The sequence below is a fragment of the Cyanistes caeruleus genome, chromosome 25 (genome assembly GCF_971803275.1).
Source record: "Cyanistes caeruleus chromosome 25, bCyaCae1.hap1.1, whole genome shotgun sequence".
NCBI lineage: Eukaryota > Metazoa > Chordata > Aves > Passeriformes > Paridae > Cyanistes > Cyanistes caeruleus.
In genome coordinates, this window is record NC_141725.1 from 5,638,723 (window position 1) to 5,665,905 (window position 27,183).

Sequence of the window (27,183 nt, forward strand, 5' to 3'; positions counted from 1 at the left end):
GTGCAGGGGCTGGGCTGGATCAGGGGGTCCCTCCTGGGATGCTGTGGGGGCAGTTAACCCTTCCCAGCCCGAAGCAGCTCACGGCTGCCGCGTCTGTCCCCAGATGTGGACGAGTGCAGCGTCAATCGGCTGCTGTGTGACAACGGGCTGTGCAGGAACACCCCCGGCAGCTACACCTGCACCTGCCCCAAGGGCTTCGTGTTCCGCACCGAGACCGACACCTGCGAAGGTACCGGGGCTGGCAGAGCTCCTGCCTGGGGCAGCTCCCCGCTCCCTCCCCGCCGCCGCACCCCGGGCACCTGGCGGCTCCCCCGTGGATCCAGGGATGGCTCACACCGGCTTCAAAGCACTGGGCACCTGACCCCGAAACATCTCAGCCTGCAAACCAGAGCAATTTCCTCCAGGGCCACAAAACTGCCGCTTGAGGCCTGACCAAAATTGCAAGGCTTGGGGAATTTGATTGAAAGGCTGTGATTTGGAGGGGCAGAAATGGTTTCCTGTGCACAGAGGCCTCAAATATTTGAGAGCTGGCGCTTTGCACCCAAGTGCCCCAACCACCCTCAATCCAAGTGTTTTTAAATCTTCCATTTTTAATACTGTTATTAGACTTCTCTATATAACATGCTTATATCACAAGATATTTCTGTATTACGTATTTTATATATATTTATATATTTATATATATATTTATATGTATTTATATATTTATAGACATATTTGTAGATATATTTATATATTTATATATTTATATATAAATATATTTATATATTTATATGTATTTATATGTATTTATATATTTATTTATATATTTATAGATGTATTTATAGATATATTTATAGATATATTTATAGATATATTTATAGATAGATTTATATATTTATATATTTATATATAAATATATTTATATATTTATATGTATTTATATGTGTTTATATATTTATATATATTTATAGATGTATTTATATATATTTATAGATATATTTATAGATATATTTATATATTTATTTATTTATTATATATTTATATATTTACATACTTAAATATATTTATATATATTTTATAAATATCTATATATTTTTATATATTTTTATATTTTATATTTTTGTATATATTTATATATTTATATATATTTATATATTTATATATTTATATATTTATATATTTATATATTTATATATTTATATATAATAGATTTTAACATATCTTAAATTTTATTATTATATTTAAAACAATGTAAAAAACGATTTAAACCCACCACTCTTCACTCCCTGCGCTCTCACCTCCTCCAGTTTGTGTCCCCCAAGGCCGTGTCCCTGTCGCTCCCCGCAGTGACCTGTGTCCCCTCTGTCCCTGCTCCCCCCAGACATCAACGAGTGCACGTCCAACCCGTGTGTGAACGGGCTGTGCCGGAACAACGCCGGCTCCTTCGCCTGCGAGTGCTCCCCGGGCAGCAAACTGGACCCCAGCGGCACCATCTGTGTGGGTGAGCTCCATTCCTGCCAGGCCGGGCGGGATCCTGGGCAGGAATTCCTGGCTCTTGGTTCCCCAGAGCAGCCGTGGCTGTCCCTGCAGCCTGGGGTCAGGGGAGGTGGCACTGGCTGGGTTCTGGGGACCAGCCCGTATGGATGCTAGCTTTGGAACAGGCTGCAGAGAGCTGCAGAGACTGCAGGCCCATGGCCTCTCAGTCCTGCCTGAGAAGCTAGCCTGGGAATTCAAAGGAGGATTTCAAAACAATCCTCAGAGACAGAAAACAACTGCCAGGTGTTGTTTATCTGTCCTCTTGTTTACCTTGCAAGAGAGGGTCAGGGGAGTAGAGTGCCCCTGACCAATGATGGTGATGTAGCACTTTGCTAACCAATAAGAGTTTCTTTTCTGTACTTTCCACGTATCTGTCTATAAGACAATCTTGAAGCAATAAACTGAGAATTCTCGTGTTGAGACTCCCTTGAGAGTCCAGTGTCGCTCTTTATCGCCGTTCCCAATCGGAACGACAAGCCCGGGTTGTGGGAGCGGCCTTGGCCGCCCATCCCGAGGGATCAGTGAGTGCCAGGGCAGGGATCCAGGGCTCTGAGCCGCCGCTGTGTCCCTGCAGACAGCATGAAGGGCACCTGCTGGCTCAACATCCAGGACGGGCGCTGCGAGGTGAACATCAACGGGGCCACGCTGAAATCCGAGTGCTGTGCCACGCTGGGGGCAGCCTGGGGCAGCCCCTGCGAGCGCTGCGAGATCGGTGAGCTTCTGCTGGCTCCGGCATTCCCAGGAAATGCTGGAGAGGAGATCGGGAACGGGGAAAAACCCCCACAGGGTGCTCGGGCACTGACGACGCTCCCAGGGACGGGGTGGGTTGGTGGGGTGTTGTGGAGGGTGAGGGGTTGGTGGGGTGTTGTGGAGGGTGAGGGGTTGGTGGGGTGTTGTGGAGGGTGAGGGGTTGGTGGGGTGTTGTGGAGGGTGAGGGGTTGGTGGGGTGTTGTGGAGGGTGAGGGGTTGGTGGGGTGTTGTGGAGGGTGAGGGGTTGGTGGGGTGTTGTGGAGGGTGAGGGGTTGGTGGGGTGTTGTGGAGGGTCAGGGGTTGGTGGGGTGTTGTGGAGGGTGAGGGGTTGGTGGGGTGTTGTGGAGGGTGAGGGGTTGGTGGGGTGTTGTGGAGGGTGAGGGGTTGGTGGGGTGTTGTGGAGGGTGAGGGGTTGGTGGGGTGTTGTGGAGGGTCAGGGGTTGGTGGGGTGTTGTGGAGGGTGAGGGGTTGGTGGGGTGTTGTGGAGGGTCAGGGGTTGGTGGGGTGTTGTGGAGGGTCAGGGGTTGGTGGGGTGTTGTGGAGGGTGAGGGGTTGGTGGGGTGTTGTGGAGGGTGAGGGGTTGGTGGGGTGTTGTGGAGGGTGAGGGGTTGGTGGGGTGTTGTGGAGGGTCAGGGGTTGGTGGGGTGTTGTGGAGGGTCAGGGGTTGGTGGGGTGTTGTGGAGGGTCAGGGGTTGGACTGGATGATCCCAGCGCCGCAGATCCCAGGGTTGTGTGGGAAAGCTGGAGGGGTTTCCTTGCTGACATCCCCGTCCCTTGCAGACACCGCCTGTCCCCGGGGGTACGCCCGCATGAAGGGGGTCACCTGTGAAGGTAAAGTCCTCAGGGATGGAAATCTGCTTTTCTTGGGAATGTGGCCATCATCTTCCTTGCTGCTCTCTGAGTCTTGGGGGTGGAATCTTCACTCTCTGGTCCTGCGTGTGAGTGTGTCTGTGTGTCTGTGTGTGTCTGTGTGTCTGTGTGTCCGTGTGTCTGTGTGTGTGTGTCTGTGTCTGTGTGTCTGTGAGTGTGTCTGTGTGTCTGTCTGTGTGTCTGTGTGTCCGTGTGAGTGTCTGTGTGTGTCTGTGAGTGTGTCTGTGTGTCTGATCCCGATCCTGGCTCCCTTTGTGCCCGGTTTCCATGGATAAATGGTCATTTAGAGCCTGGTGGGCAGCTCTGGGCTGCTCCAGGCCCTGCCGGCCGTGTCCCGGTGTCCCCCCGACCCTGCGCACCCCTGTGCCCCCAGATGTGAACGAGTGCGAGGTGTTCCCGGGCGTGTGCCCCAACGGGCGCTGCGTGAACTCGGCCGGCTCCTTCCGCTGCGAGTGCCCCGAGGGGCTGACCCTGGATGGCACTGCCAGGACCTGCGTGGGTAAGGACACCTCCTCCACCCGGATCCTGCCCTCCCAGCTGCTCCCTCCCCGCCAGCAATTCTTGGGAATTGTGTCAGACCTGAAAGACCCCCAAAACCTCGCAGCTGGAGTTCCATGTCCCCAAGTCCAGCCAGTAACACCATTGTCCTTCCTGGCTGGGTTTCAGGGGTGACCACACAACCTTCGGGGTTAAAGAGAGGGTCCAGCAGCCCTAAAACATCTCCTGGGCAGCCGGTGCCAAACCCTGCCCTGTGCAGGGTCCCCCGCACCGGCAGCACCGCGTTTAGGGACAGCCGGGACGCGGCCTCGGTGCTGCCGGGCTCCATCATCTCCAACACCTTCCCCAACATAAACCCCGGCATTCTGGGAGGGTCCATCCTCTGGCCCTGCTGCCAGCAGTCCATGGCCCGGAATCCCTCCCGAAAAAACCCTTTCCTGCTCCCGGTTGTGTGGAAAACTCCCCGCAGCCCCGCCGGGTGCCGGTGCCGGGTGCCGGGGTTCGGGGTTCGGGGCTGAGCCGGGTGCCGGGTGCCGGGTGCCGGGTGCCGGGTGCCGGGTGCGGGGCTGAGCCGGGTGCGGGGCTGAGCCGGGTGCCGGTGCCGGGTGCCTGTGCCGGGTGCCGGGTGCGGGGCTGAGCCGGGTGCCGGGTGCCGGTGCCGGTGCCGGGTGCCGGTGCCGGGTGCGGGGCTGAGCCGGGTGCCGGTGCCGGTGCCGGGTGCCGGGGTTCGGGGTTCGGGGCTGAGCCGGGTGCCGGGTGCCGGTGCCGGTGCCGGGTGCGGGGCTGAGCCGGGTGCCGGGTGCCGGTGCCGGTGCCGGGTGCGGGGCTGAGCCGGGTGCCGGTGCCGGTGCCGGTGCCGGCGCCGGTGCCGGTGCCGGTGTCGGTGTCGGTGTCGGTGTCGGTGCCGGTGCCGGTGCCGGTGCCGGGTGCCGGATGCCGGGTGCCGGGTGCCGGGTGCGGGGCTGAGCCGGGTGCCGGTGCCGGTGCCGGTGCCGGTGTCGGTGTCGGTGTCGGTGCCGGTGCCGGTGCCGGTGCCGGTGCCGGGGTTCGGGGTTCGGGGTTCGGGGCTGAGCCGGGTGCCGGGTGCCGGTGCCGGTGTCGGTGTCGGTGTCGGTGCCGGTGCCGGTGCCGGTGCCGGTGCCGGTGCCGGTGCCGGTGCCGGTGCCGGTGCGGGGCTGAGCCGCTGCTGTCCGCAGACGTGCGGCTGGAGCAGTGCTACATGCGCTGGGACGAGGACGAGTGCACGGAGCCGCTGCCCGGCAAGTTCCGCATGGACATGTGCTGCTGCTCGGTGGGCTCGGCCTGGGGCTCCGACTGCGAGGAGTGTCCCCGGCCGGGCTCCGGGGAGTACAAGGCGCTGTGTCCCCGCGGGCCCGGCTTTGCCAACCGGGGCGATGTGCTCTCGGGACGGCCCTTCTACAAAGGTGAGCGGCGCTCGGGGCTGGCCCCGCTGCCGGGGGGCGCTGGGGGAGACCCCCGAGGCTGAATCCCTCGGATCCCCCCCAGATGTGAACGAGTGCAAGGTGTTCTCCGGGCTGTGCACCCACGGCACCTGCAGGAACACCATCGGCAGCTTCAGGTGCATCTGCGGCAACGGCTTCGCTCTGGATGCCGAGGAGAGGAACTGCACAGGTGAGGGACCCCCGGGCTGCTCTGCTGCCTTTGGGGGGCTCAGCCACAGGGCCGGGGCTGCCCAGAGGAGTCCTGGCACTTACCTGGGCAGGAGCCAAGGGCAGGACCACGAGCAGGAGCATCAAGGCCGGGCTGGACGGGGTTTGGAGCAGCCTGGCACAGTGGGAGGTGTCCCTGCCATGGCACTGGGTGGGATTTAAGGTCCCTCCAAGCCAAACCACCCTGGAATCCCGTGACTCCACAAGGCTCCTTCTGCCTGTGGGGTGAAGGCTCAGCCCCAGGGAGCCTCTCCAAGGATGGGGAATTCGTTTTCCTGCTGGTCCCCGGCGTGCAGTGCCCACAGCCCTGCAGGGGCTCTGGCCCTGCTGGTGGCCTGTCCTGCCCCAGTCCCTGTCCTTGTCCCCAGACATCGACGAGTGCCGCATCTCCCCCGACCTGTGTGGCCACGGCTCCTGCGTCAACACCCCGGGCAGCTTCGAGTGCGAGTGCTTCGAGGGCTACGAGAGCGGCTTCATGATGATGAAGAACTGCATGGGTGAGTGAGGCTGAGCGCCCTGGGCACCAGAAGTGCCCAAACAGCGCGTGGGTCATGAGGAGCTCTGGGGCTCCCTGTGCCCCCCTCACCTCTCAGCTCCAGGGGCTCCCTTCACCTGCCCATTTAATCTCCCTTTATCCTCACACAATTCCTCACAGATCCTCCTGTCTGCCCAGCGCTTGTTTTCATTCTGTCCAAGTCTCATCTGTTTTCAATTGAATAATTCTTGTTTGGAGCTTAAAAAATCCCATCAGTGACCTCAGTACCTCAGTTTGTCTCCAAGAGCTCAGCCAGACTCTTGCTGTCCTCTGATTCCTGGCATTCCATGTTCCTCTCCTCTGTCCAGCCAGACTCGCTTGTCTCACTGACCTGCTCTTAATATTCTGCCTTGGCTTGGACTTTCAAACCACTTCAAGCCATGATTCAACACCATTTATTTATTTTTCATGTTTTACTCTCTGTGCTCTTTAAAATAAATCACTGTCCCTGGCAGGGGCTTTGTCTTTTCTGTACAATTTGTAGCGTGGGTTTCCACAGCTCCCACTGATCATCCTCCTCCTTCTGCTCCATTTCTGGGACACTGGGAATGTCACAGTCCTCACCCATGACCTGCTGCCTCCTTGCAGTAATCAGATTTCTGATCTTTATAGAAGGATATAAATTTCATTGTTCTTTTTTATTTTTAATTTAATGCTCACTGTTACTTGTCCAATTCCATTTTATCCTTTTTTTTTTCTGGGTGACAGGGAGCTGAGTCATCTCACCCCAAAGGGGGTGGTGAGGTTTTGTCATTGTCTGTGGTCAAGGATTAACTTCTTCCCACCTGTGTTTGGCAAAAGAATTTGTCTTCAGCCTCCTGAGGGAGGAATTCTTTCCAGCCTGGGGCAGGGGACAACCCCAGCAGTGAAAATGCAGGCTGGGATTCACAGGGAACAGGTTCCCACTGCTCTGGGGCTGTTTGGTAGGGATCTGTCACCCCCATTTTCAGGTGTGTCCCAGCCCTCTTCACCTGAAAATCTCATCGGTGTTTTATCCAAGTCAGGGGAAATATCCCAATCTTAGCTTCAAGGCTGGGGTCAGGAAAATAAACGTGAGAGGAAAATGAGGTTTTTTTAAATATCCGACCTCAGTCCCTTTCTCTGCTGCCACTGAGGGGCTCTTGGGTTCTGCTTCCCGACATTCCCAACATTCAGACTCCAACCAGGAGACGGCTGGGTCCAAGCCCAGCTTTCCCTGCCCTGTTCCCTGAGCGCTGTTCCCGTTCTGGGATCTTCTGGGACCAATCCCATTTTCCCCTGCAGACATCAACGAGTGCGAGCGGGACCCGCTGCTGTGCCGGGGCGGGATCTGCATGAACACCGACGGCAGCTTCGAGTGCATCTGCCCCCCTGGGCACGAGCTGACAGCCGAGGGCAACACCTGCATTGGTGAGGGGGCACAGCTGGGAAACTCCATGGGGAGAGATCCTGCAGGGAAACTCCATGGGGAGAGATCCTGCAGGGAAATGTCACAGGGAGAGATCCTGCAGGGAAATGTCACAGGGAGAGATCCTGCAGGGAAATGTCACAGGGAGAGATCCTGAAGGGAAATGTCACAGGGAGAGATCCTGCAGGGAAATGTCACAGGGAGAGATCCTGCAGGGAAACCTCACAGGGAGAGATCCTGCAGGGAAACCTCACAGGGAGAGATCCTGCAGGGAAACTCCATGGGGAGAGATTCTGCAGGGAAACCTCACAGGGAGAGATCCTGCAGGGAAATGTCACAGGGAGAGATCCTGCAGGGAAATGTCACAGGGAGAGATCCTGCAGGGAAATGTCACAGGGAGAGATCCTGCAGGGAAATGTCACAGGGAGAGATCCTGCAGGGCTCTGGCTGCCTCCTCCCCATCCCGTACATCCCATCCCTGCAAGTGGCCCAGGGCTTGGAGCAGCCTGGGCTAGGGGAAGGTGTCCCATCCTGGCCAAGGATGATCCTTAAGGTCCCTCCCACCCAAAGCCTTCTGTGCTTCCATGATAAGGGGGTCCAGCTCATCCAAGAGGAGGGGCCAAGCTCATTCCCAGCGTTTTGTTGTTCGTTTTGCTGCTCCCTGTGACCAATGGGACAAACCCAGTTTGGACACCAGATGATGGCCTGAGCAGGGCTGGCTGCTCCAAGTGCTCTTGTCCCCTCAGACATCAACGAGTGCTCCCTCAGTGACAACCTCTGTCGCAACGGGCGCTGCGTCAACGTCATCGGCACCTACCAGTGCTCCTGCGACTCGGGCTTCCAGGCCACGCCGGACAGGCAGGGCTGTGTCGGTGAGTGCTCCTCCAAACCGTCCTTCCAGAGCCTTGGCATGAGCCCAGAGCCCTGCTGGGCTCGTGTGTGCTGTGTTCAGAGGGTGAAGCAAAGGGGGAACGTCCTGCGTGAGCGCCAGCCAAATCCGTGCTGCTGGCGAGGGAGGGTGAGCGGCCGCGAGGGCACTGCCAGGGGCTGGGGAGGAGGAATGAGGAGTTCTCTTGTGGCTGGGGGAGATTTGTGTCCTCCCACCCAAACTGCTGCCTGGGCTCTTGTCTGTGCAGGGCCAGGGGCTGGGCTGGCTCCCCGTGGGTCCCTCCCAGCTCAGGCCGCTGTGTGTTTGTCCCCAGACATTGACGAGTGCACCATCACCAACGGGGGCTGTGACACCCACTGCTCCAACTCCGAGGGCAGCTATGAGTGCAGCTGCAGCGAAGGCTACGCCCTGATGCCAGACAAGAGGTCCTGTGCAGGTCAGTGGCCCCCTGGGCTCCTGCAGGTGGCTCCAGGATGAGGGCTCTCATTTTGCAGTCCCTTCCCGAGGAAGGGTTTTCCTGGATGGGTGATTTTGCCACCTCCAGCTTCTCACGGCTGGGGATTCCCTCCCTCCCCCTGGTGCTCCTGTGTTCACCTTCACCTTCTCCTCTGTGCAGATATCGATGAGTGTGAGGATAACCCCGACATCTGTGACGGGGGGCAGTGCACCAACATCCCCGGGGAGTACCGCTGCCTCTGCTTCGACGGCTTCATGGCATCCCTGGACATGAAGACCTGCATTGGTGAGGCCCTGGCCGTGCCCTGGCCGTGTCCCAGCTCTGTCCCCTGTCCCCAGAGCCACAGCGGGGTCCTCGGGGTGTCCCATGGTTGGTTTTGTGCTGCAGATGTGAACGAGTGCGACCTGAACCCCAACATCTGCCTGCACGGCGAGTGTGAGAACACCAAGGGCTCCTTCATCTGCCACTGCCAGCTGGGCTACTTCGTCAAGAAGGGAACCACGGGGTGCACAGGTGAGAGCTCAGCACACCTGCAGCCAGGGCTGCCAGTGCTGGAGAACAGGAAACCCTCGCAGAGCTGCCCTGGAGAGCCCCGTGCCGGGGATGCTGCGGGATGGGCAGTGGGCTGGGCAGGCACAGGGGGACAGGAACCCCCCTGTTCCAGGTGATGGCCAGGCCAGGAGCCTGCCCTCCCTCCCTGCACATTTACCAGGGCTGAGCTCCTCAGCTCCACGCTCCCAGCCCAGGCAGCCTCTCCCCCAAAGCCCTGGGAGCTCAGGGAGCCATCGGTGCCCAAACCCAGATCAGGATCACCCTGAGCTCGGGGAGCTGTCAGTGCCCAAACCCAGATCAGGATCACCCCGAGCTCGGGGAGCTGTCAGTGCCCAAACCCAGATCAGGATCACCCCGAGCTCGGGGAGCCATCGGTGCCCAAACCCAGGTCAGGATCACCCCGAGCTCGGGGAGCTGTCAGTGCCCAAACCCATGTCAGGATCACCCCGAGCTCAGGGAGCCATCGGTGCCCAAACCCAGAGTGGGATCACCCTGAGCTCAGGGAGCTGTCAGTGCCCAAACCCAGGTCAGGATCACCCCGAGCTGAGCCCTGCAGGGCTGGGAGAGCCGAGCTGTGCCAGCCCCGCTGTCCTTCCTCTGCAGACATCGACGAGTGTGAGATCGGGGCGCACAACTGCGACATGCACGCGTCCTGCATCAACATCCCCGGCAGCTTCAAGTGCAAGTGCCGCTCGGGCTGGCTCGGGGACGGGCTCAAGTGCAACGGTGAGTCCTGAACCAGCACAGCAGGATCCCTCCCCTGCTCTGCAGGCACCTGGGGAAGCTGGGCTGAGCTCCCACTGCAGCACCGGTGCATGGAGGGGCTCAGCCTGCAGAAAAGGAGGCTCAGGAGGGACCTTGAGGCTCTGCACAGCTCCCTGCCAGGAGGGGACAGCCAGGGGGATCGGGGTCTGCTCCCGGGGAACAACAGGACAAGAGGGAACAGCTCCAGGCAGGGCCAGGGGAGGCTCAGGGTGGACACTGGGAAAATGTCCTCATGGAAATGTCCAGCCCTGGCCCAGCCACCATCACTGGAGGGATTTAAAGCCACGTAGATGTGGCACTTGGGGACATGGCCAGTGGCTTACAGCTCATGGCCATAGAGGTCTCCAGGGATGGAGCCCCCAGGTGCCCAGACAGTCTCCTGGGCCATTTGTGTGCCCCTGGAGCAAGAAAAGGTGTCCAAGGCTGGGCTGGACAGGGCTTGGAGCAACCTGGGCCAGTGGAAGGAGTCCCTGGGGGTGGAACTGGATGATCCTGAATCACTGGATCATGATTCCCACCCAACCCACTCTGACACCCGAGTCCAGCTGGTCCAGGAGCCCAGATTAGCCAGGCCAGGCACTGACAGGGTGTTCTCTGTGCCCAGACCTGGACGAGTGTGCGACCGAGGAGCACAAGTGCAACCTGAACGCCAACTGCGTGAACACGCCCGGCTCCTACCGCTGCGCCTGCCGCGACGGCTTCAACGGCGACGGCTTCTCCTGCTCAGGTGAGAGCTGGCAGCAGGAACGGGGCTGGGACAGGAACCTGCCCCTCGGGGCCACCAGCCTGGTGGTGCTGCCTGGGCCCGGGACACCTCCAGCAGGGAGCCAGCCCCTCCTCGCTGCGCCTGGGGGGGCTCAGGGCCGTGGCAGGAATTGCAGCCTCCCAGCAGCGGGTGGGCTTGGGCTCCTGGGGTCCCCTGGGCTGGCTGGGGCAGCCCCCAGCCCTGTGTGGACGCTGTCCCTCCCTGCAGACGTGGACGAGTGCGCGGACAACGTGAACCTGTGTGAGAACGGGCAGTGCCTGAACGCCCCCGGCGGGTACCGCTGCGAGTGCGAGATGGGCTTCAACCCCACCGAGGACAGCAAGGCCTGCCAGGGTGAGTGCCCTGACTCCCTGCTGGCCTCTGGCCTCTGCTGGCACCTCCCGAGGCAGAGCCAGAGCCCAGCAGCTGCTGGTGCCCGAGGTGCTGCCTGTGCCTGGGCTGCTTCCCGGGGCTGAGCCCGGATTCCTGCAAAATGGAAAACCAGGAGAGCAGGGGTGAGGGGAGAGGGTGGGAGAGTGGCCCAGCTGCCCCAGGAGATTGTCTCAAATGGCAGCAGGGCCGTCCTGGGGTGGGTTGGTCACATCTGGGCAGGAGGAGGGAGCAGGAGCAGCCTGTCCTGGCCCTCACCCTGGCACAGCCTGTCCCCAGCTGTCTCTGTTTTGCAGACATTGATGAATGCACCTTCCAGAACATCTGTGTCTTTGGCACCTGCCAGAACCTGCCCGGGATGTTCCGCTGTGCCTGCGACGATGGATACGAGCTGGACAGGAGCGGGGGCAACTGCACAGGTCAGGGCTCCTGGGGCCTGCTCTGGGGTCTGCCGGGCTCGGCTGGGCCCATCCACGGCTTTGCCACACCTGAGGGGCTCCGTGGGGTGGGGATACACCTGGGCACAGAGCTCAGGCTGGGCTGGGCTTTCCTGGCAGTGCTCAGCTCCATCTTCAGTCCATCTGTCCATCCTTTCAGACATCAACGAGTGTGCAGACCCTGTGAACTGCATCAACGGGCTCTGCGTCAACACCCCCGGCAGCTACCTGTGCAACTGCCCCCAGGACTTCGAGCTGAACCCCACCGGGGTGGGCTGTGTGGGTGAGTGGCACTCCCACCCACACCCTCGGGGTCCTTCTTGGTCTTGCTGGAACTGGACACAACAAGGGTGGCTGTCCCCACCTGGCTGTCCCCCCCTGGCTGTCCCTCCCTGGCTGTCCCCCCCTGGCTGTCCCCCCCTGGCTGTCCCCCATGGGTTTAACCCTGCAGCAGCAGCAGAGCCCAGGTCCTGATGAATGTGTCCCCCCCTCGTGTCACTGCCACCACTGTGGGTGCCCCTCTGGTTGCTCCAGGGCAGCTCTGGAGCTGTTTTGTTCCCTGGGAGAGTCCAAGGCCGGGGTGGACGGGGCTTGGAGCAGCCTGGGACAGTGGAAGATGTCCGTGCCCATGGCCAGGATGATCCTTCGGGTCCCTTCAAACCATTTGGGATTCCAGGATCCCACACAGCTCCCGGCACAGAGCCCCAGCAATCCACATTTCTTCCTTATCCCTGGAAGATTTCCAATTCCTTTGCTGCCCATGGCAGGGTGTGGGACGGGATCACCTTTAAGGTCCCTTCCATCCCAAAGCACTCCACAATTCCGTGATTCCATCCCTGCTGCACCCAGGAGCTCTGCAGGCCAGGCTTTGCTCAGCAGCGCTGTCTCTGTGCAGATACCCGGGTCGGGAATTGCTTCCTGGACACGCAGGACCGGGGGGACGGGGGCATCTCCTGCAGCGCTGAGATCGGCGTGGGGGTCACCCGGGCCTCCTGCTGCTGCTCCCTGGGCCGTGCCTGGGGCAACCCCTGCGAGCTCTGTCCTCCAGCCAACACCAGTGAGTGGGGAAGAGCTTGGGGTGGGCACGGCTGGGGAGGAGGGGAGAGAGGCAGGGACGCTTCCCGATGGATCCTCAGCTCAGAATGGAGGTGCCGAGTTCAGGATTTGCTGCTCCACCCAGGGCAGGGCAGAGGTGGAGTGGGGTGGGGGAGGCCAGGCTGTGGTGCCTGGGGGATCCAGGCTGGGATCCTTCATTCCGGGCGAGGGAATGTGGAATGCTGCCCTTGGAGGGAGGGTGGGCTGTGGGATGGCTCAGCTGCCTTGGCAGGTGATGAGCCCTGGCCACATCCTCGTGGCCCATTCCAGGATTCTCCTGGCTCTCCCTCCTGGCTCTGGGGAGCCCCCTCAGCTCTGCCTGCCTCTCTCCACAGCCGAGTACAAGACCTTGTGCCCTGGGGGAGAAGGGTTCCGCCCCAACCCCATCACCGTCATCCTGGAGGGTGAGTTCTCCCCGTTCCCACGGCCCTTCTGAGGGATGGGCTGCTGGGGGACCCCAGCCCTGTGGGGACACCCCTGCTGTCCCTCCTCAGACATCGACGAGTGCCAGGAGCTGCCAGGGCTGTGCCAGGGCGGGAACTGCGTCAACACCTTCGGCAGCTTCCAGTGCGAGTGTCCCCTGGGCTACTACCTCAACGAGGACACCCGGATCTGTGAAGGTACCGGGGCTGGGGACAGGCTGGCACCTGCTCCAGGGGCTGGGGACAGGCTGGCACCTGCTCCAGGGGCTGGGGACAGGCTGGCACCTGCTCCAGGGGCTGGGGACAGGCTGGCACCTGCTCCAGGGGCTGGGGACAGGGGCTGGCACCTGCTCCAGGGGCTGGGGACAGGGTGGCACCCTGTATGTGTGACAAGGTGGATACCGTGTGTGCCAGAGCTGTGTGTGCATCCCAGCTGCCCCAGGAATGGTTGGGAGCATCCCTTCCCCTTTCCTTCCCAGATTTCCTCATCACAAACCTGTCCCCATGCCAGCCCAGCCTGGTCCCTGTGCCAAAGCCACCCATCCCTGGTGCCAGGCCTGTCCCCAGCCCTGCTCCAGCCGTGCTCTGACTCCTTTCTCCCGCAGATATCGACGAGTGCTCTGCCCACATCGGGATCTGTGGCCCGGGCACCTGCTACAACACCCTGGGCAACTACACCTGCGTGTGCCCCCCCGAGTACATGCAGGTCAACGGGGGAAACAACTGCATGGGTACGGCTCCCAGCCGGCTGGATCCGTGGGAACGGTCCGGATCTGTGGGGAGGGGGCTGGCACTGCCATCCCAGAGGGGGCTGTGCCAAGGGGATGGAGCAGAAGTGCTGGAAACAGGGCATGGAACTCAAAGCTGGATGTGGCACTCGGTGCTCTGGTCTGGGTGACAGATCAGGCGTGGGCTGGGCTCGTGTGGGGGTCTTTGCTGCCATTCCCAGGGCTGGCAGTGCCATTCCCAGGGCTGGCAGTGCCATTCCCAGGAGTGCCAGTGCCATTCCCAGGAGTGCCAGTGCCATTCCCAGGGCTGGCAGTGCCATTCCCAGGAGTGCCAGTGCCATTCCCAGGGCTGGCAGTGCCATTCCCAGGAGTGCCAGTGCCATTCCCAGGATTGCCAGTGCCATTCCCAGCGCTGGCAGTGCCATTCCCAGGAGTGGCAGTGCCATTCCCAGGGCTGGCAGTGCCGTTCCCAGGAGTGGCAGTGCCATTCCCAGGGCTGGCAGTGCTGTTCCCAGGGCTGTCCCAAGCCTGGCACTGCCGTTGCAGACATGAGGAAGAGCGTTTGCTACCGCAACTACAACGACACCTGCGAGAACGAGCTGTCCTTCAACATGACCAAGAAGATGTGCTGCTGCTCCTACAACATCGGCAAGGCCTGGAACAAACCCTGCGAGCCCTGTCCCACCCCTGCCAGCCGTAAGTCCTTCCCATGTGATCCCTGTCCCGTCCATTTTCCTCTTTCCCCATGAGATTTGGGGCATGGACACCAACGAAATGAGTGGGGAGAAAGGAGAGCGCTCGGGAGGTGGCTCCAAGCACGGTGGGGAGCCCCTGCTGCCTGCCAGACCCCGATTCCAGCGCGCTGTCCCTCCCTGGGCACAGCCGTGACCTCGCTGTTCCCTTTGCAGCCGAGTACCAGATCCTGTGTGGGAACCAAGCCCCCGGCTTTATCATCGACATCCACACAGGGAAGCCCATCGGTGAGTGAATCCTGCATCCCCGCAGGGCCGGGGCTGCTCCCAGCCCCTGCTGTCATCCCGCAGGGAATTAAAGGTTGTAGGGCCAGGAAAAGAGGCTTGGCAGTGCCAGGGACTGAAGGGATGAGCTGATCTTTTCCTGGGAAGGAAGAGCAGCAGGGAATTGATGGTGGGACCCCAGAGCCATCCCGATATCTGCACGGGACACTCAGAGGGGGATGACCCGAGTGGAGCCTTCCCAAAATCCTCTGTCGGGAATGGGCAGCGTTATCCCAGCATCTCCCAGCATTCCCGGGATATCAGGGCGGGATGCTGATGCTCTGGAGCATTCCCGGGATGCTGGGGTGAGATGTTGATTCTCTGGAGCATTCCCGGGATGCCGGGGCGGGAATGCTGATGCTCTGGAGCATTCCCGGGATGCCGGGGCGGGATGCTGTTGTTCTGGAGCATTCCCGGGATGCTGGGGTGAGATGCTATTGCTCTGGAGCATTCCCGGGATGCTGTTCCTCTGGAGCATTCCCGGGATGCTGGGGAGGGATGCTGATGCTCTGGAGCATTCCCGGGATGCCGGGGCAGGAATGCTGATGCTCTGGAGCATTCCCGGGATGCCGGGGTGAGATGCTGTTGTTCTGGAGCATTCCCGGGATGCTGGGGAGGGATGCTGATGCTCTGGAGCATTCCCGGGATGCCGGGGCGGGACGCTGATGTTGGATTGGGTGCAGATATCGATGAGTGCAGCGAGATCCCGGCCATCTGCACCAACGGCGTCTGCATCAACCAGATCGGGAGCTTCCGCTGCGAGTGCCCCATCGGCTTCAGCTACAACAACATCCTGCTCATCTGCGAAGGTAGCGCATCCCAGCGGGAATTCCGGCTCCTCCCGCGCCGGGACACTGCCCGGGGCTGCCAGCAGCTCCACGGGGGCGATTTTTGGGATGTCCTGCACGGCACCGGGGGTTGCACTCCCCGATCCCGCGGTCCTTCCCGAGCCGGGCTGTTCCCGCTGGGTGCGGCCATCCCAGCGCTGCCTCAGAGCCCCCCTGGATTTATCCTGCTGGATTTATCCTGCTGGATTTATCCTGCTGGATTTATCCCGGCGTCCCCGGTGCCATCCCGGCGTCCCCGTGCCCTCTGTCCCCGCAGACATCGACGAGTGCAGCAGCGGGGAGACGCTGTGCCAGCGGCACGCCGAGTGTGTCAACATCCCGGGCAGCTTCCGCTGCGAGTGCGCCACCGGATACCGCCTGTCCCCGGGGGGGGCCTGCGTGGGTAAGGGAACAGCTGGGGAACAGCTGGACACACCTGGGGAACAGCTGGATACACCTGGGAACAGCTGGGGAACACTGGGGAACACCTGGGAACAGCTGGACACACCTGGGAACAGCTGGGGAACACCTGGGGAACACCTGGATACACCTGGGAACAGCTGGGGAACAGCTGGGGAACACCTAGACACACCTGGGAACAGCTGGGGAACACCTGGGAACAGCTGGGAACAGCTGGACACACCTGGGAACAGCTGGGAACAGCTGGGGAACACCTGGGGAACAGCTGGATACACCTGGGAACAGCTGGGGAACACCTGGGGAACACCTGGACACACCTGGGGAACACCTAGACACACCTGGGAACAGCTGGGGAACACCTGGGGAACACCTGGGAACAGCTGGGGAACACCTGGACACACCTGGACACACCTGGACACACCTGGACTCACCTGGGACACACCTGGGACACACCTGGACACATCTGGACACACCTGGACACACCTGGGGAACACCTGGGACACACCTGGGACACACCTGGGACACACCTGAGCACACTCCTGCTCACGCCCCCCCGTTTTTTCCGGGATGACAGCACACAGATCTCATCGTCTGTGAAGTCACCTCTCCAAACTGTGCGTGGGGCTCTGCTCTCCCCACCTGTCCCCTCCCTGCCCCTCACCTGGACCCCCTGGGCTCCGTTTCAGGTCGCAACGAGTGCCAGGAGATCCCCAACGTGTGCAGCCACGGCGACTGCGTGGACACCGAGGGCAGCTACGTCTGCATCTGCCACAACGGCTTCAAGGCCACCGGGGAGCAGACCATGTGCATGGGTCAGTGCCACCCCAGGGGGACACAGATCCCTGACACTGCAGCCAGGGACAGCGCTGTCCCCCCAGGCTGTCCCCGTGCCCTGCAGCCTCTCAGGTGTGCCCTCGTCCCCGCAGACATCGACGAGTGTGACCGGCAGCCCTGCGGCAACGGCACCTGCAAGAACACCGTGGGCTCCTACAACTGCCTGTGCTTCCCGGGCTTCGAGCTCACGCACAACAACGACTGCATGGGTGAGCGTCCCGAGCCCTGGCGACACTGCCACCAGCCCTGGTGGCCCTGGCTGTGCCACGGCTGCCTGTGACACTCTCGCTCTGCCTCTGGACACAGACGTGGACGAGTGCTCGTCCCTGGTGGGGCAGGTGTGCAGGAACGGGCAGTGCATCAACAGCGTCGGCTCCTTCCAGTGCCTGTGCCAGGAGGGCTACGACCGCACCCCCGACGGCAAGAACTGTGTGGGTGAGTGTCCACTCCAGTGTCCACTCCAGTGTCCAGTGTCCACTCCAGTGTCCACTCCAGTGTCCAGTGTCCACTCCAGTGTCCACTCCAGTGTCCAGTGTCCACTCCAGTGTCCACTCCAGTGCCCACTCCAGTGTCCACTCCAGTGCCCACTCCAGTGTTCACTCCAGTGCCCACTCCAGTGCCCACTCCAGTGCCCACTCCAGTGTCCAGTGCCCACTCCAGTGTCCACTCCAGTGTCCACTCCAGTGCCCACTCCAGTGCCCACTCCAGTGTCCACTCCAGTGCCCACTCCAGTGCCCACTCCAGTGTCCACTCCAGTGCCCACTCCAATGTCCACTCCAGTGTCCACTCCAATGTCCACTCCAGTGCCCACTCCAGTGTCCAGTGCCCACTCCAGTGTCCAGTGCCCACTCCAGTGCCCACTCCAGTGCCCACTCCAGTGCCCACTCCAGTGTCCAGTGCCCACTCCAGTGTCCAGTGCCCACTCCAGTGCCCACTCCAGTGTCCAGTGCCCACTCCAGTGCCCACTGCAGTTCCCGGGGTCCTCGCCTGGCTGCTGCTGTCCATGTGGTCCCCACGCTGGTCCCAGCAGTGGGATTCTCCAGAAGCAGCCCCAAGGAAGCGAATCCTGGTGACTGAAATGCCCCTGGGGGCCGGAGCGGCCCCTCCAGGCCTGTCCTGCCTGTGCTGGGACCTGCAGGAGGCGGGAGAAATGTCCTGCCCTCGCCCTAAAGCCGTACCAGGGATGCCCTGGGAAGCAGCCTGGGAACATGTCCCCTGTCCCCTGTCCCCTGTGGGGTGAGGCAGGGCCCAGCCAGACCCCAGCCCCGGCTGTTTTCCCCTCTGCAGACATCAACGAGTGCGTCAGCCTGCCCGGGACCTGCTCCCCTGGCACCTGCCAGAACCTGGAGGGCTCCTTCCGCTGCATCTGCCCCCCCGGCTACGAGGTGCAGAACGACAACTGCATCGGTAGGGTGGGCTCCGTGCCCTCGGGCCACCGCCCCGTCCTTCCCGGGGGGCCCGGGGCACCCGCATCGCGGCCGGGAGTGGGGCAGGGGCGGTGCCCAGCCCCCCGAACACCCCCTGAGCTGTGTCCCTGCTGCTCCCAGACATCAACGAGTGCGAGGAGGAGCCCAACATCTGCCTGTTCGGGACGTGCACCAACACCCCCGGCAGCTTCCAGTGCGTGTGTCCGCCGGGCTTCGTTCTGTCCGACAACGGGCGCCGCTGCTTCGGTCAGTGCGGCCGCTCCCGGGCGGGGGGAACGCGACCCCCGGGATCCCCCCTGACCTTGGCACGTCCCCGTCCTCCCCCAGACACCCGCCAGAGCTTCTGCTTCACTCGCTTCGACAACGGGAAGTGCTCCGTGCCCAAAGCCTTCAACACCACCAAGGCTCGGTGCTGCTGCAGCAAAATGCCGGGGGAGGGCTGGGGAGACCCCTGCGAGCTGTGCCCGCAGGAGGGGAACGGTAGGAACGGGAGAGGGGGGGGGTGTGCCCGGAGAGGGGTGGGGTGTCCCGGGAGAGGGGTGCGGTGTCCCCAGGAGAGGGGTGGGTGTCCCGGGAGAGGGGTGAGTGTCCCCAGGACGGGTGGGGTGTCCCCAGGAGAGGGGTGGGGTGTCCCCAGGAGAGGGGTGAGTGTCCCCAGGAGGGATGGGGTGTCCCCAGGAGGGGTGGGGTGTCCCGGGAGAGGGGTGGGTGTCCCCAGGACGGGTGGGGTGTCCCCAGGAGAGGGGTGCGGTGTGCCCGGAGAGGGATGGGTGTCCCCAGGAGAGGTGGGGTGTCCCCAGGAGGGATGGGGTGTCCCCAGGAGAGGGGTGGGGTGTCCCCAGGAGAGGGGTGGGTGTCCCCAGGAGGGGTGGGGTGTCCCCAGGACGGGTGGGGTGTCCCCAGGAGAGGGGTGGGGTGTCCCGGGAGAGGGGTGGGTGTCCCCAGGAGGGATGGGGTGTCCCCAGGAGAGGGGTGGGTGTCCCCAGGAGAGGGGTGGGTGTCCCCAGGAGAGGGGTGGGGTGTCCCCAGGAGAGGGGTGAGTGTCCCCAGGAGGGATGGGGTGTCCCCAGGAGGGGTGGGGTGTCCCGGGAGAGGGGTGGGTGTCCCCAGGACGGGTGGGGTGTCCCCAGGAGAGGGGTGCGGTGTGCCCGGAGAGGGATGGGTGTCCCCAGGAGAGGTGGGGTGTCCCCAGGAGGGATGGGGTGTCCCCAGGAGAGGGGTGGGGTGTCCCCAGGAGAGGGGTGGGGTGTCCCCAGGAGGGATGGGGTGTGCCCGGAGAGGGATGGGTGTCCCCAGGAGAGGGGTGGGGTGTCCCCAGGAGAGGGGTGGGTGTGTCCCCAGGAGAGGGGTGGGTGTCCCCAGGAGGGGTGGGGTGTCCCCAGGAGAGGGGTGGGGTGTCCCCAGGAGAGGGGTGGGTGTCCCGGGAGAGGGGTGGGTGTCCCGGGAGAGGGATGGGGTGTCCCGGGAGAGGGGTGGGTGTCCCCAGGAGGGGTGGGGTGTCCCTAGGACGGGTAGGGTGTCCCTAGGAGAGGGATGGCTGTGTCCTCTTGGGACAGTGGTGGGTGTGTCCCCAGGGGACTTCCAGAAGTCTCCAAAGCCCACTTCAGCTGCTGGGAGCAGAATCCCTTCAGCACATCCCACTTTCCTGCTCTCTTTCCAGTTGCTTTCCAGGAGCTGTGTCCCTATGGCCACGGGGCCATCCCGGGCCCGGGTGACACCCGGGAAGGTGAGCCTGAGCGCGGGGATGGCTTCGGGCTGGGGCTGGGTGCCTGGCTTTGAGCAGGGTGGGATCCTGGGGGCACACGGGACTGGGCACCCCCAAAGCACAGCTGCTCACCAGGGCTTCACCCCTCAGCCGGGATCAGCCGAGCATCCCCTGCCAGTCCCCGGGGGACAGGGCTGTTTGTGGCCGTGTGAAGCTTCACTTTCCATTCCCAGATGTGAACGAGTGCTCGGAGAACCTGGGGGTCTGCATCAACGGCGCCTGCATCAACACCGACGGCTCCTTCCGCTGCGAGTGCCCCTTCGGCTACAACCTGGACTACACCGGGGTCAACTGCGTGGGTGAGGCTCGGGGGGCCTCTGGGGGTCTGGGGGGCTGCGGGGTCTGTGGGGTCTGTGGGGGTCTGTGGGGTCTGTGGGGTCTGTGGGGTCTGTGGGGCTGTGGGGTCTGTGGGGGTGCCCTGCTCCCCCCTGCTCTGTCCCCCTCCCTCCAGAGGTGCTGGACACGCTGCTGCCCTGCCCCTTCCCTTCCATCCCGGTTCTGCTGGGACACTTTGGGGGCTCTGCCTGCAAGAGCCCAGCCCAGCCCCATCTTCCTCCTCCTCCTCCTCCTCCTCCTGCTCCTGCTCCTGCTCCTGCTCACGCTGCCGTGTTCCCAGACACGGACGAGTGCTCCATTGGCAATCCCTGTGGGAACGGCACCTGCACCAACGTGGTGGGAGGCTTCGAGTGCGCCTGCGACGAGGGCTTTGAGCCGGGGCCCATGATGACCTGTGAAGGTAACCCTGGGCCACAGACCCTTCATCCCCACCCCGCTGGGCTCTGTGGGACCCCCGCCCCGCCCGGGCCAGCCCCCCAGGGATGGTGTGGAAAAGCTGCTCCCCTCGCTGGGCTCCGTCAGCCCCTCTGGAGCGCAGGAGCAGGCCTGGAGCCCTGGATGAACACGGGAGCTCCCCAGGGAGCAGCAGCCCGTTCCCATCAAAGCTGTGGAGGGAAGGATGCCCAGGAAGGGTGGCTGTGCCCTGGGGAGGTCCCTGCTGAGGGCACCCAGGTGAGCTCTGTCCTGCCCTCCCTGCAGACATCAACGAGTGCTCCCTGAACCCGCTGCTCTGCGCCTTCCGCTGCATCAACACCTTCGGCTCCTACGAGTGCACCTGCCCCTCTGGGTACGCGCTGCGGGAGGACAGGAGGATGTGCAGAGGTAAAACCCCTTCTGCAGCCAGCAGGGCACGGCCCAAGCCCAGCCCAGCCCCCGTGCTCGGCCAGCTGTGTGCGGGGATGGGAATCCTGCGCTGCCTTTCCTCAGCGTCACCCACCTCGGTGTCCCTGCCAGGGAGGAATTCTTCCCTGGGAGGGTGCCGAGGTTTCCCAGAGCAGCTGCGGCTGCCCCTGGATCCCTGGAATTGTCTGAGATTTGGCTGGGAGGGGTTTGGAGCAGCCTGGGACGGTGGGAAGTGTACCTGCCATAGAGGTGTCCCTGTTATGGGAGATGGCCCTGCCGTGGAGGTGTCCCTGCAGTGGAGGTGTCCCTGCCATGGAGGTGTCCCTGTCATGGGGGTGTCCCTGTCATGGAGGTGTCCCTGCAGTGGAGGTGTCCCTGCCATGGAGGTGTCCCTGCCATGGAGGTGTCCCTGCCATGGAGGTGTCCCTGCCATGGGAGGTGTCCCTGCCATGGGAGGTGTCCCTGCCGTGGAGGTGTCCCTGCAGTGGAGGTGTCCCTGCCATGGGAGGTGTCCCTGCCATGGGAGGTGTCCCTGCCATGGAGGTGTCCCTGCAGTGGAGGTGACCCTGCCATGGAGGTGTCCCTGCCATGGAGGTGTCCCTGCAGTGGAGGTGTCCCTGCCGTGGGAGGTGTCCCTGCAGTGGAGGTGTCCCTGCCATGGAGGTGTCCCTGTCATGGAGGTGTCCCTGTCATGGGGGTGTCCCTGCAGTGGTGTCCCTGCCGTGGCAGGGGTGGCACTGGAGCAGTCCCAGGCTCGTTCCGTGGTGTTTTCAGGCTGTGTGCCAGCCGGGCTGCGGGGATGGGCAGAGCAGCGCAGGGAGGGCAGAGCTGGGGCTGGCAGGGCTCTGACGGTCTCGGTGCAGATCTGGACGAGTGCGCGGAGGGGCTGCACGACTGCGAGTCCCGGGGGATGCTCTGCAAGAACCTGATCGGCACCTTCATGTGCATCTGCCCGCCGGGGATGCAGCGCCGGCCCGATGGAGAGGGGTGCACAGGTACCGGGGCAGGCTGGGGGCACCCCGGGCCACGGGGAGCGTCCTCTCCGAGGGATCATCCATCCACGGGGCTGTGCTCTGCATCCTCCTTTCTTCTGCATCCTGTATTTCACATCCTGTATTTCACATCCTGTATTTTACATCCTGTATTTTACATCCTCGGGATCCTCCCTGGGCTTTCCCACATGTCACAGCCTCCCCAGTGTCCCAACAGGACACACAAACCTCTGTGCGTCCCTGTCCCCCCGGGGTGACACAGCCCTGTGCCACCACGTGTCCTTCTGAGCCTTCCTGAGCTGCTTTTGGAATGGGTGGGAATGAACAACCCAGAGATGCACAGGACAGAGATGGCTCCAATCCAGTCCAATCCAATCCAATCCAGTCCAATCCAACCCAATCCAATCCAATCCAATCCAATCCAATCCAACCCAATCCAGTCCAATCCAATCCAATCCAATCCAATCCAATCCAATCCAATTCAACCCAACCCAATCCAATCCAGTCCAATCCAATCCAGTCCAATCCAATCCAATCCAATCCAATCCAATCCAATCCAATCCAGTCCAATCCAGTCCAATCCAGTCCAATCCAACCCAACCCAATCCAACCCAATCCAACCCAATCCAACCCAATCCAACCCAATCCAATCCAATCCAATCCAGTCCAATCCAGTCCAATCCAATCCAATCCAATCCAGTCCAATCCAGTCCAATCCAATCCAATCCAATCCAGTCCAATCCAGTCCAATCCAATCCCAGCAGCAGCTGGAGCATGGGAAAGCCAGGGAATTCTGCCCCCCCTGCTGTGGGAGAAGCCTGGGAGGGGTGGGTGTTTTCCCCAGGGCAGGCAGAGGTTCCTCCCAGCTGCCCAGAGGCACGGAAGGGATCCTCGGGGGTCGGTGAGGGTGCTCCAGGGGGAGTGGGAAGCCGGGAGGGTTTGTCCCTGGCCTCAGCAGGGCCGTGTGTGGTGTCCCCCTGGCAGATGAGAACGAGTGCCGCACCAAGCCCGGGATCTGCCCCAACGGGCGCTGCGTGAACACGGCCGGGAGTTATCGCTGCGACTGCAACGAGGGCTTCGAAGTCAGCCCCTCGGGCACCGAGTGCATCGGTAATGCCCCCCTGGGCTGCACAGGGAGCTCTTCAGGGGGGCTGGGAGGGTGGGACAGGGACAGGGGATGGAGGGACAGGGCACAGAGAATGGCTTCCTGCTGCCAGATGGGATATTGGGGAGGAATTCTTCCCTGGGAGGGGGTGAGGCCCTGGCACAGGTGCCCAGAGCAGCTGTGGCTGCCCCTGCATCCCTGGCAGTGCCCAAGACCAGGGCTTGGAGCAGCCTGGGACAGTGGAAGATGGGATTTAAGGTCCCTCCAACCCAAACCATTCTGGAATCCTTTGCTCCTGAGCAGGAAAGTTTTTGGAGCACCCCAAACCCCCGCACTGCTCCGTTCCCCCTGGTGCTGGCACCGCCCCAGCCCCTGGATTTGTGTCCCCTCTCCGTGCCCAGACACCCGCCAGGGCTTCTGCTTCACGGAGGTGCTGCAGACCATGTGCCAGATGTCCTCCACCAACCGCAACCTGGTCACCAAGTCCGAGTGCTGCTGCAACAGCGGGCGCAGCTGGGGCCCCCAGTGCGAGCTCTGCCCCCTGCCCGGCACTGCCCACTACAAGAAGATGTGTCCCCACGGCCCTGGCTACTCCACGGACGGCAGAGGTGAGCAGGGCAGGGCTGGGCACGGGGAGAATCCTCCTGCAGCTCACCAGGAGCTGCTCCAGTGTTCCCTGGCAGCTGGCAGAATTCACTCGCTCTGGTTTCATGGGAAGAGTTTCAGCCCAGCCCTGCCTTAGCCTTGGATTTTTGGGTTAATTTTAAGGAGTCCCTCTGGCATTCAAGGTCTAAGGATGGCAGATCCAGGTCTGTTATAAAATGAGTTATTTATTAACAAAGGAGAGAACAGATGAAAGGTCTTAATCAGAATTATTTATCACACAGTGTAAAATGAGAACTGCTGGAAGATTACAGCAGAGGATAAACTCTGCAGATATCGAGGTGTTAAAGCTGGCAAAAGGAATAGGATGGGTCAGCAGCCGAATGTAGCTTAACATGGAAATGATGATAATTTAATTTTAATAAATTATTATTATATGCTTATTTAAATTTAACAGAGTCCCTCACTCAGCCTCCATCCCTGCTCTGGGGAGAAGCCCCACACATTTCCAGGGAATGTGCAGAAGATTTCTGCTTTGTGAAAGTTCAGCCAGAAATCCAGTTTATTGAGAATTCCAGTTTATTGTGAATTCCAGTTTATTGAGAAATCCATTTTATTGAGAAATCCAGTTTACTGAGAAATCCAGTTTATTGAGAATTCCAGTTTATTGTGAATTCCAGTTTACTGAGAAATCCAGTTTATTGTGAATTCCAGTTTACTGAGAAATCCAGTTTATTGTGAATTCCAGTTTATTGTGAATTCCAGTTTACTGAGAAATCCAGTTTATTGTGAATTCAGTTTACTGAGAAATCCAGTTTATTGTGAATTCAGTTTACTGAGAAATCCAGTTTATCCTTCAGCTTTAACAGGGGGATGTTTATTGCCAGCTGCCAGCCCACGGTGCCCAGACAGCTCCGAGACGTTTGTCCTGTTTGAGTTAGCTGCCAGATAAGATTTTTTTGGGGGTGATGAGCACTGACAGCTCCTCCCTCCCTTGGCAGACATCGACGAGTGCAAGGTGCTGCCCAACCTGTGCAGGAACGGGCAGTGCATCAACAGCATCGGCTCCTTCCGCTGCCACTGCCGGCTGGGCTACACCCCGGACATCACGGGCACCGCCTGCCAGGGTGAGCCGCTCCCCTCCCTGCCCTCCCGGCCTCCCCTCCCCGGCTTTGAACCCTCCCTGCCCCCGGGGAGCCGCGGGGCTCTGCCTCCCCCGCCTCCTTTCGTGGTCCTCTGCACCTCCAAGTCCTCGTTGAGCTCCTGAAGGATGAGTTCCTTGTGTTCCCTGAGCCCAGGTGTGGCAGGTGGCGAGCACCGGGATCCTGAGATGAAATCTGGGAGCTGCCAGCCCCCCTCGGGCAGCACAGCTGGTTCCACCCAGCCCGAGCGCCGTGCTGGCAATCCAGATGTTGCCATAAAAGGCACCTCTGGAATCACAGCTCTCTGCCTCTGCAGCGTCTGGCCCAGATTTGTGGTGCTGGCTCAAACTGAGCTGCTCCCCAAAGCCCTTGGCTCTGCTCTCCTGCATCCTGGAGGGTGAAAATGGGGTGTTCACCCAGGAATGCCAGGATCCAAGGGGACACTCACCCCTGAGCCACAAAACCCGGGATCTCCTTGTGCTCAGGAGCCCCTGAGCGGGCTGGGCCGTCCAAGGGGTGGAGGGGACCCTGCCCAGCAGCACAACCTGATGTGTTTTGTCCCTGGAGTGCAGATCTGGACGAGTGTAACCAGTCCCCCAAGCCCTGCAACTTCATCTGCAAGAACACTGAGGGCAGCTACCAGTGCTCCTGCCCCCGGGGCTACGTCCTGCAGGAGGACGGCAAGATCTGCAAAGGTGAGGAGCCAGGAGCAGGAGCGGGGACAGGGGACAGGGCAGCCAGACGTGGACAGATGGCAGCAGGAGGATGTGGGGAGAGGTGCCACGCTGGGCTGGTGCTCGAGGGTTTCACCCTCCCCCACGCCAGATGTGTCTCCTCAGGTTAAAAATTCTCCTGGCCCCTTCCTGGAGACTGCACAGCAAATGCTGGAGCTCCAGGGAGCCTGGAGTTGTTTGTCCCTGCACGTGGGCCGTGCCTGGCATTGTCACCAGCCAGAGCTGGTGTCACCTCCCCCAGAGCTGAGCACCACGTGTGAGGAGCCTGGCCTGAGGAGCTTTGTGAGCTGCAGGAGAGGCAGGGAAACATCTTCCAGATGTGTCTGTGCTAGCCTGAGGTGGGGAGGGGTTTGTTCTCCTCCTGTGGGAACTCGAGGGGTTGTTCCTGGGGCTGGTTGTGCGCATCCACGGGGACACGGAGGTGTCACAGCCTCGGTGGGACAGACCGAGCCCTTGTCCTTGTCCCCGCAGACCTGGACGAGTGTTCCACCAAGCAGCACAACTGCCAGTTCCTCTGTGTCAACGTCATCGGGGGCTTCAACTGCAAGTGTCCCCCTGGCTTCACGCAGCACCACTCGTCCTGCATTGGTGAGTGCAGAATTCCTGCCCTGCGCCGTCCCACGGAGCAGCCCCGGCTCAGGAGAACCTTCCAGACCCTGGCTCTGGAACCCTGCCCTGCTCCAGCCACCCTGGCACTGTCTGCACTGTCCCTCTGCTGCTCAGCCTGGGCTCAGCCACAGCATCTGGGGTGGGCCCAGGGCCAGGGATGGACTGCCAGGCAGTCAGGATGCATGCCCAGGTGGGCAGGATGCATTCCCAGGTGGGCAGGGATGCATGCCCAGGTGGGCAGGGATGCATTCCCAGGCGGGCAGGGATGCATTTCCAGGTGGGCAGGGATTCATGCCCAGGTGGCCACAAAGCCCTGCTGGTGTTTTGCAGACAACAACGAGTGCACAGCTCAGCCCTCCCTGTGCGGAGCCAAGGGGCAGTGCCTGAACACCCCGGGCAGCTACAACTGCGAGTGCCAGAAGGGATTTTCCCTGGACAGCTCCGGGGTCAACTGTGAAGGTGGGTCTGGGCTCTGGTGCTTCCATGGGGAGGAATTCCCGGGGCATTCCCGGGCTCTGAAGAGCCTCAGTCCGGATGGGAAGCTCCAGGAGTGCTTGGCCGACGCTCTCAGGGACAGGGTGGGATTGTTGGGGTGTCTGGGATTGGACTGGATGATCCTCAGGGAAGGGAACGGTCCCATATTCCAGCAGGAGAGATCTCAGCAGCAGAGCAGGGGTTGGAGTCAGGGCCCATCCCAGCAGATATTGGGAATGGGGGGGTCACTCAGTTCCAGCTTTGCAGGAAGAGCCAGAGTGGGCACAGGAGCCCCCCGCCCACAGGAGCAGCCTGGGGGGTGCCAGGGGGCCCTGAGCCCCTGCAGGG

The 27,183-nt window shown here is 61.3% G+C and overlaps 1 protein-coding gene across 2 annotated transcripts in view; it reads left to right on the forward strand.

Annotated features, from left to right (window-relative positions):
• The window catches only part of FBN3 (fibrillin 3), a 72,600-nt gene that overhangs the window by 41,057 nt on the left and 4,360 nt on the right, over positions 1-27,183 (forward strand). For both annotated transcript variants that reach the window (XM_086862641.1, XM_086862640.1), the window contains 43 exons: positions 104-229; positions 1,364-1,483; positions 2,093-2,230; positions 3,049-3,099; positions 3,512-3,637; positions 4,833-5,060; positions 5,143-5,268; positions 5,675-5,803; positions 7,105-7,230; positions 7,975-8,100; positions 8,431-8,553; positions 8,734-8,859; positions 8,962-9,087; positions 9,730-9,852; positions 10,496-10,618; positions 10,865-10,990; positions 11,323-11,445; positions 11,624-11,746; positions 12,359-12,520; positions 12,894-12,962; positions 13,053-13,178; positions 13,586-13,711; positions 14,255-14,404; positions 14,617-14,688; positions 15,408-15,533; positions 15,829-15,954; positions 16,658-16,783; positions 16,898-17,014; positions 17,112-17,240; positions 18,093-18,212; positions 18,353-18,478; positions 18,560-18,712; positions 19,893-19,958; positions 20,171-20,296; positions 20,614-20,733; positions 21,033-21,155; positions 22,040-22,171; positions 23,153-23,278; positions 23,675-23,881; positions 24,878-25,003; positions 25,591-25,713; positions 26,224-26,340; positions 26,692-26,820. In XM_086862641.1, the coding sequence (XP_086718767.1) occupies positions 104-229; positions 1,364-1,483; positions 2,093-2,230; positions 3,049-3,099; positions 3,512-3,637; positions 4,833-5,060; positions 5,143-5,268; positions 5,675-5,803; positions 7,105-7,230; positions 7,975-8,100; positions 8,431-8,553; positions 8,734-8,859; positions 8,962-9,087; positions 9,730-9,852; positions 10,496-10,618; positions 10,865-10,990; positions 11,323-11,445; positions 11,624-11,746; positions 12,359-12,520; positions 12,894-12,962; positions 13,053-13,178; positions 13,586-13,711; positions 14,255-14,404; positions 14,617-14,688; positions 15,408-15,533; positions 15,829-15,954; positions 16,658-16,783; positions 16,898-17,014; positions 17,112-17,240; positions 18,093-18,212; positions 18,353-18,478; positions 18,560-18,712; positions 19,893-19,958; positions 20,171-20,296; positions 20,614-20,733; positions 21,033-21,155; positions 22,040-22,171; positions 23,153-23,278; positions 23,675-23,881; positions 24,878-25,003; positions 25,591-25,713; positions 26,224-26,340; positions 26,692-26,820 (5,412 nt within the window). The remainder of the gene's footprint in view (positions 1-103; positions 230-1,363; positions 1,484-2,092; positions 2,231-3,048; positions 3,100-3,511; positions 3,638-4,832; positions 5,061-5,142; positions 5,269-5,674; positions 5,804-7,104; positions 7,231-7,974; positions 8,101-8,430; positions 8,554-8,733; positions 8,860-8,961; positions 9,088-9,729; positions 9,853-10,495; positions 10,619-10,864; positions 10,991-11,322; positions 11,446-11,623; positions 11,747-12,358; positions 12,521-12,893; positions 12,963-13,052; positions 13,179-13,585; positions 13,712-14,254; positions 14,405-14,616; positions 14,689-15,407; positions 15,534-15,828; positions 15,955-16,657; positions 16,784-16,897; positions 17,015-17,111; positions 17,241-18,092; positions 18,213-18,352; positions 18,479-18,559; positions 18,713-19,892; positions 19,959-20,170; positions 20,297-20,613; positions 20,734-21,032; positions 21,156-22,039; positions 22,172-23,152; positions 23,279-23,674; positions 23,882-24,877; positions 25,004-25,590; positions 25,714-26,223; positions 26,341-26,691; positions 26,821-27,183) is intronic.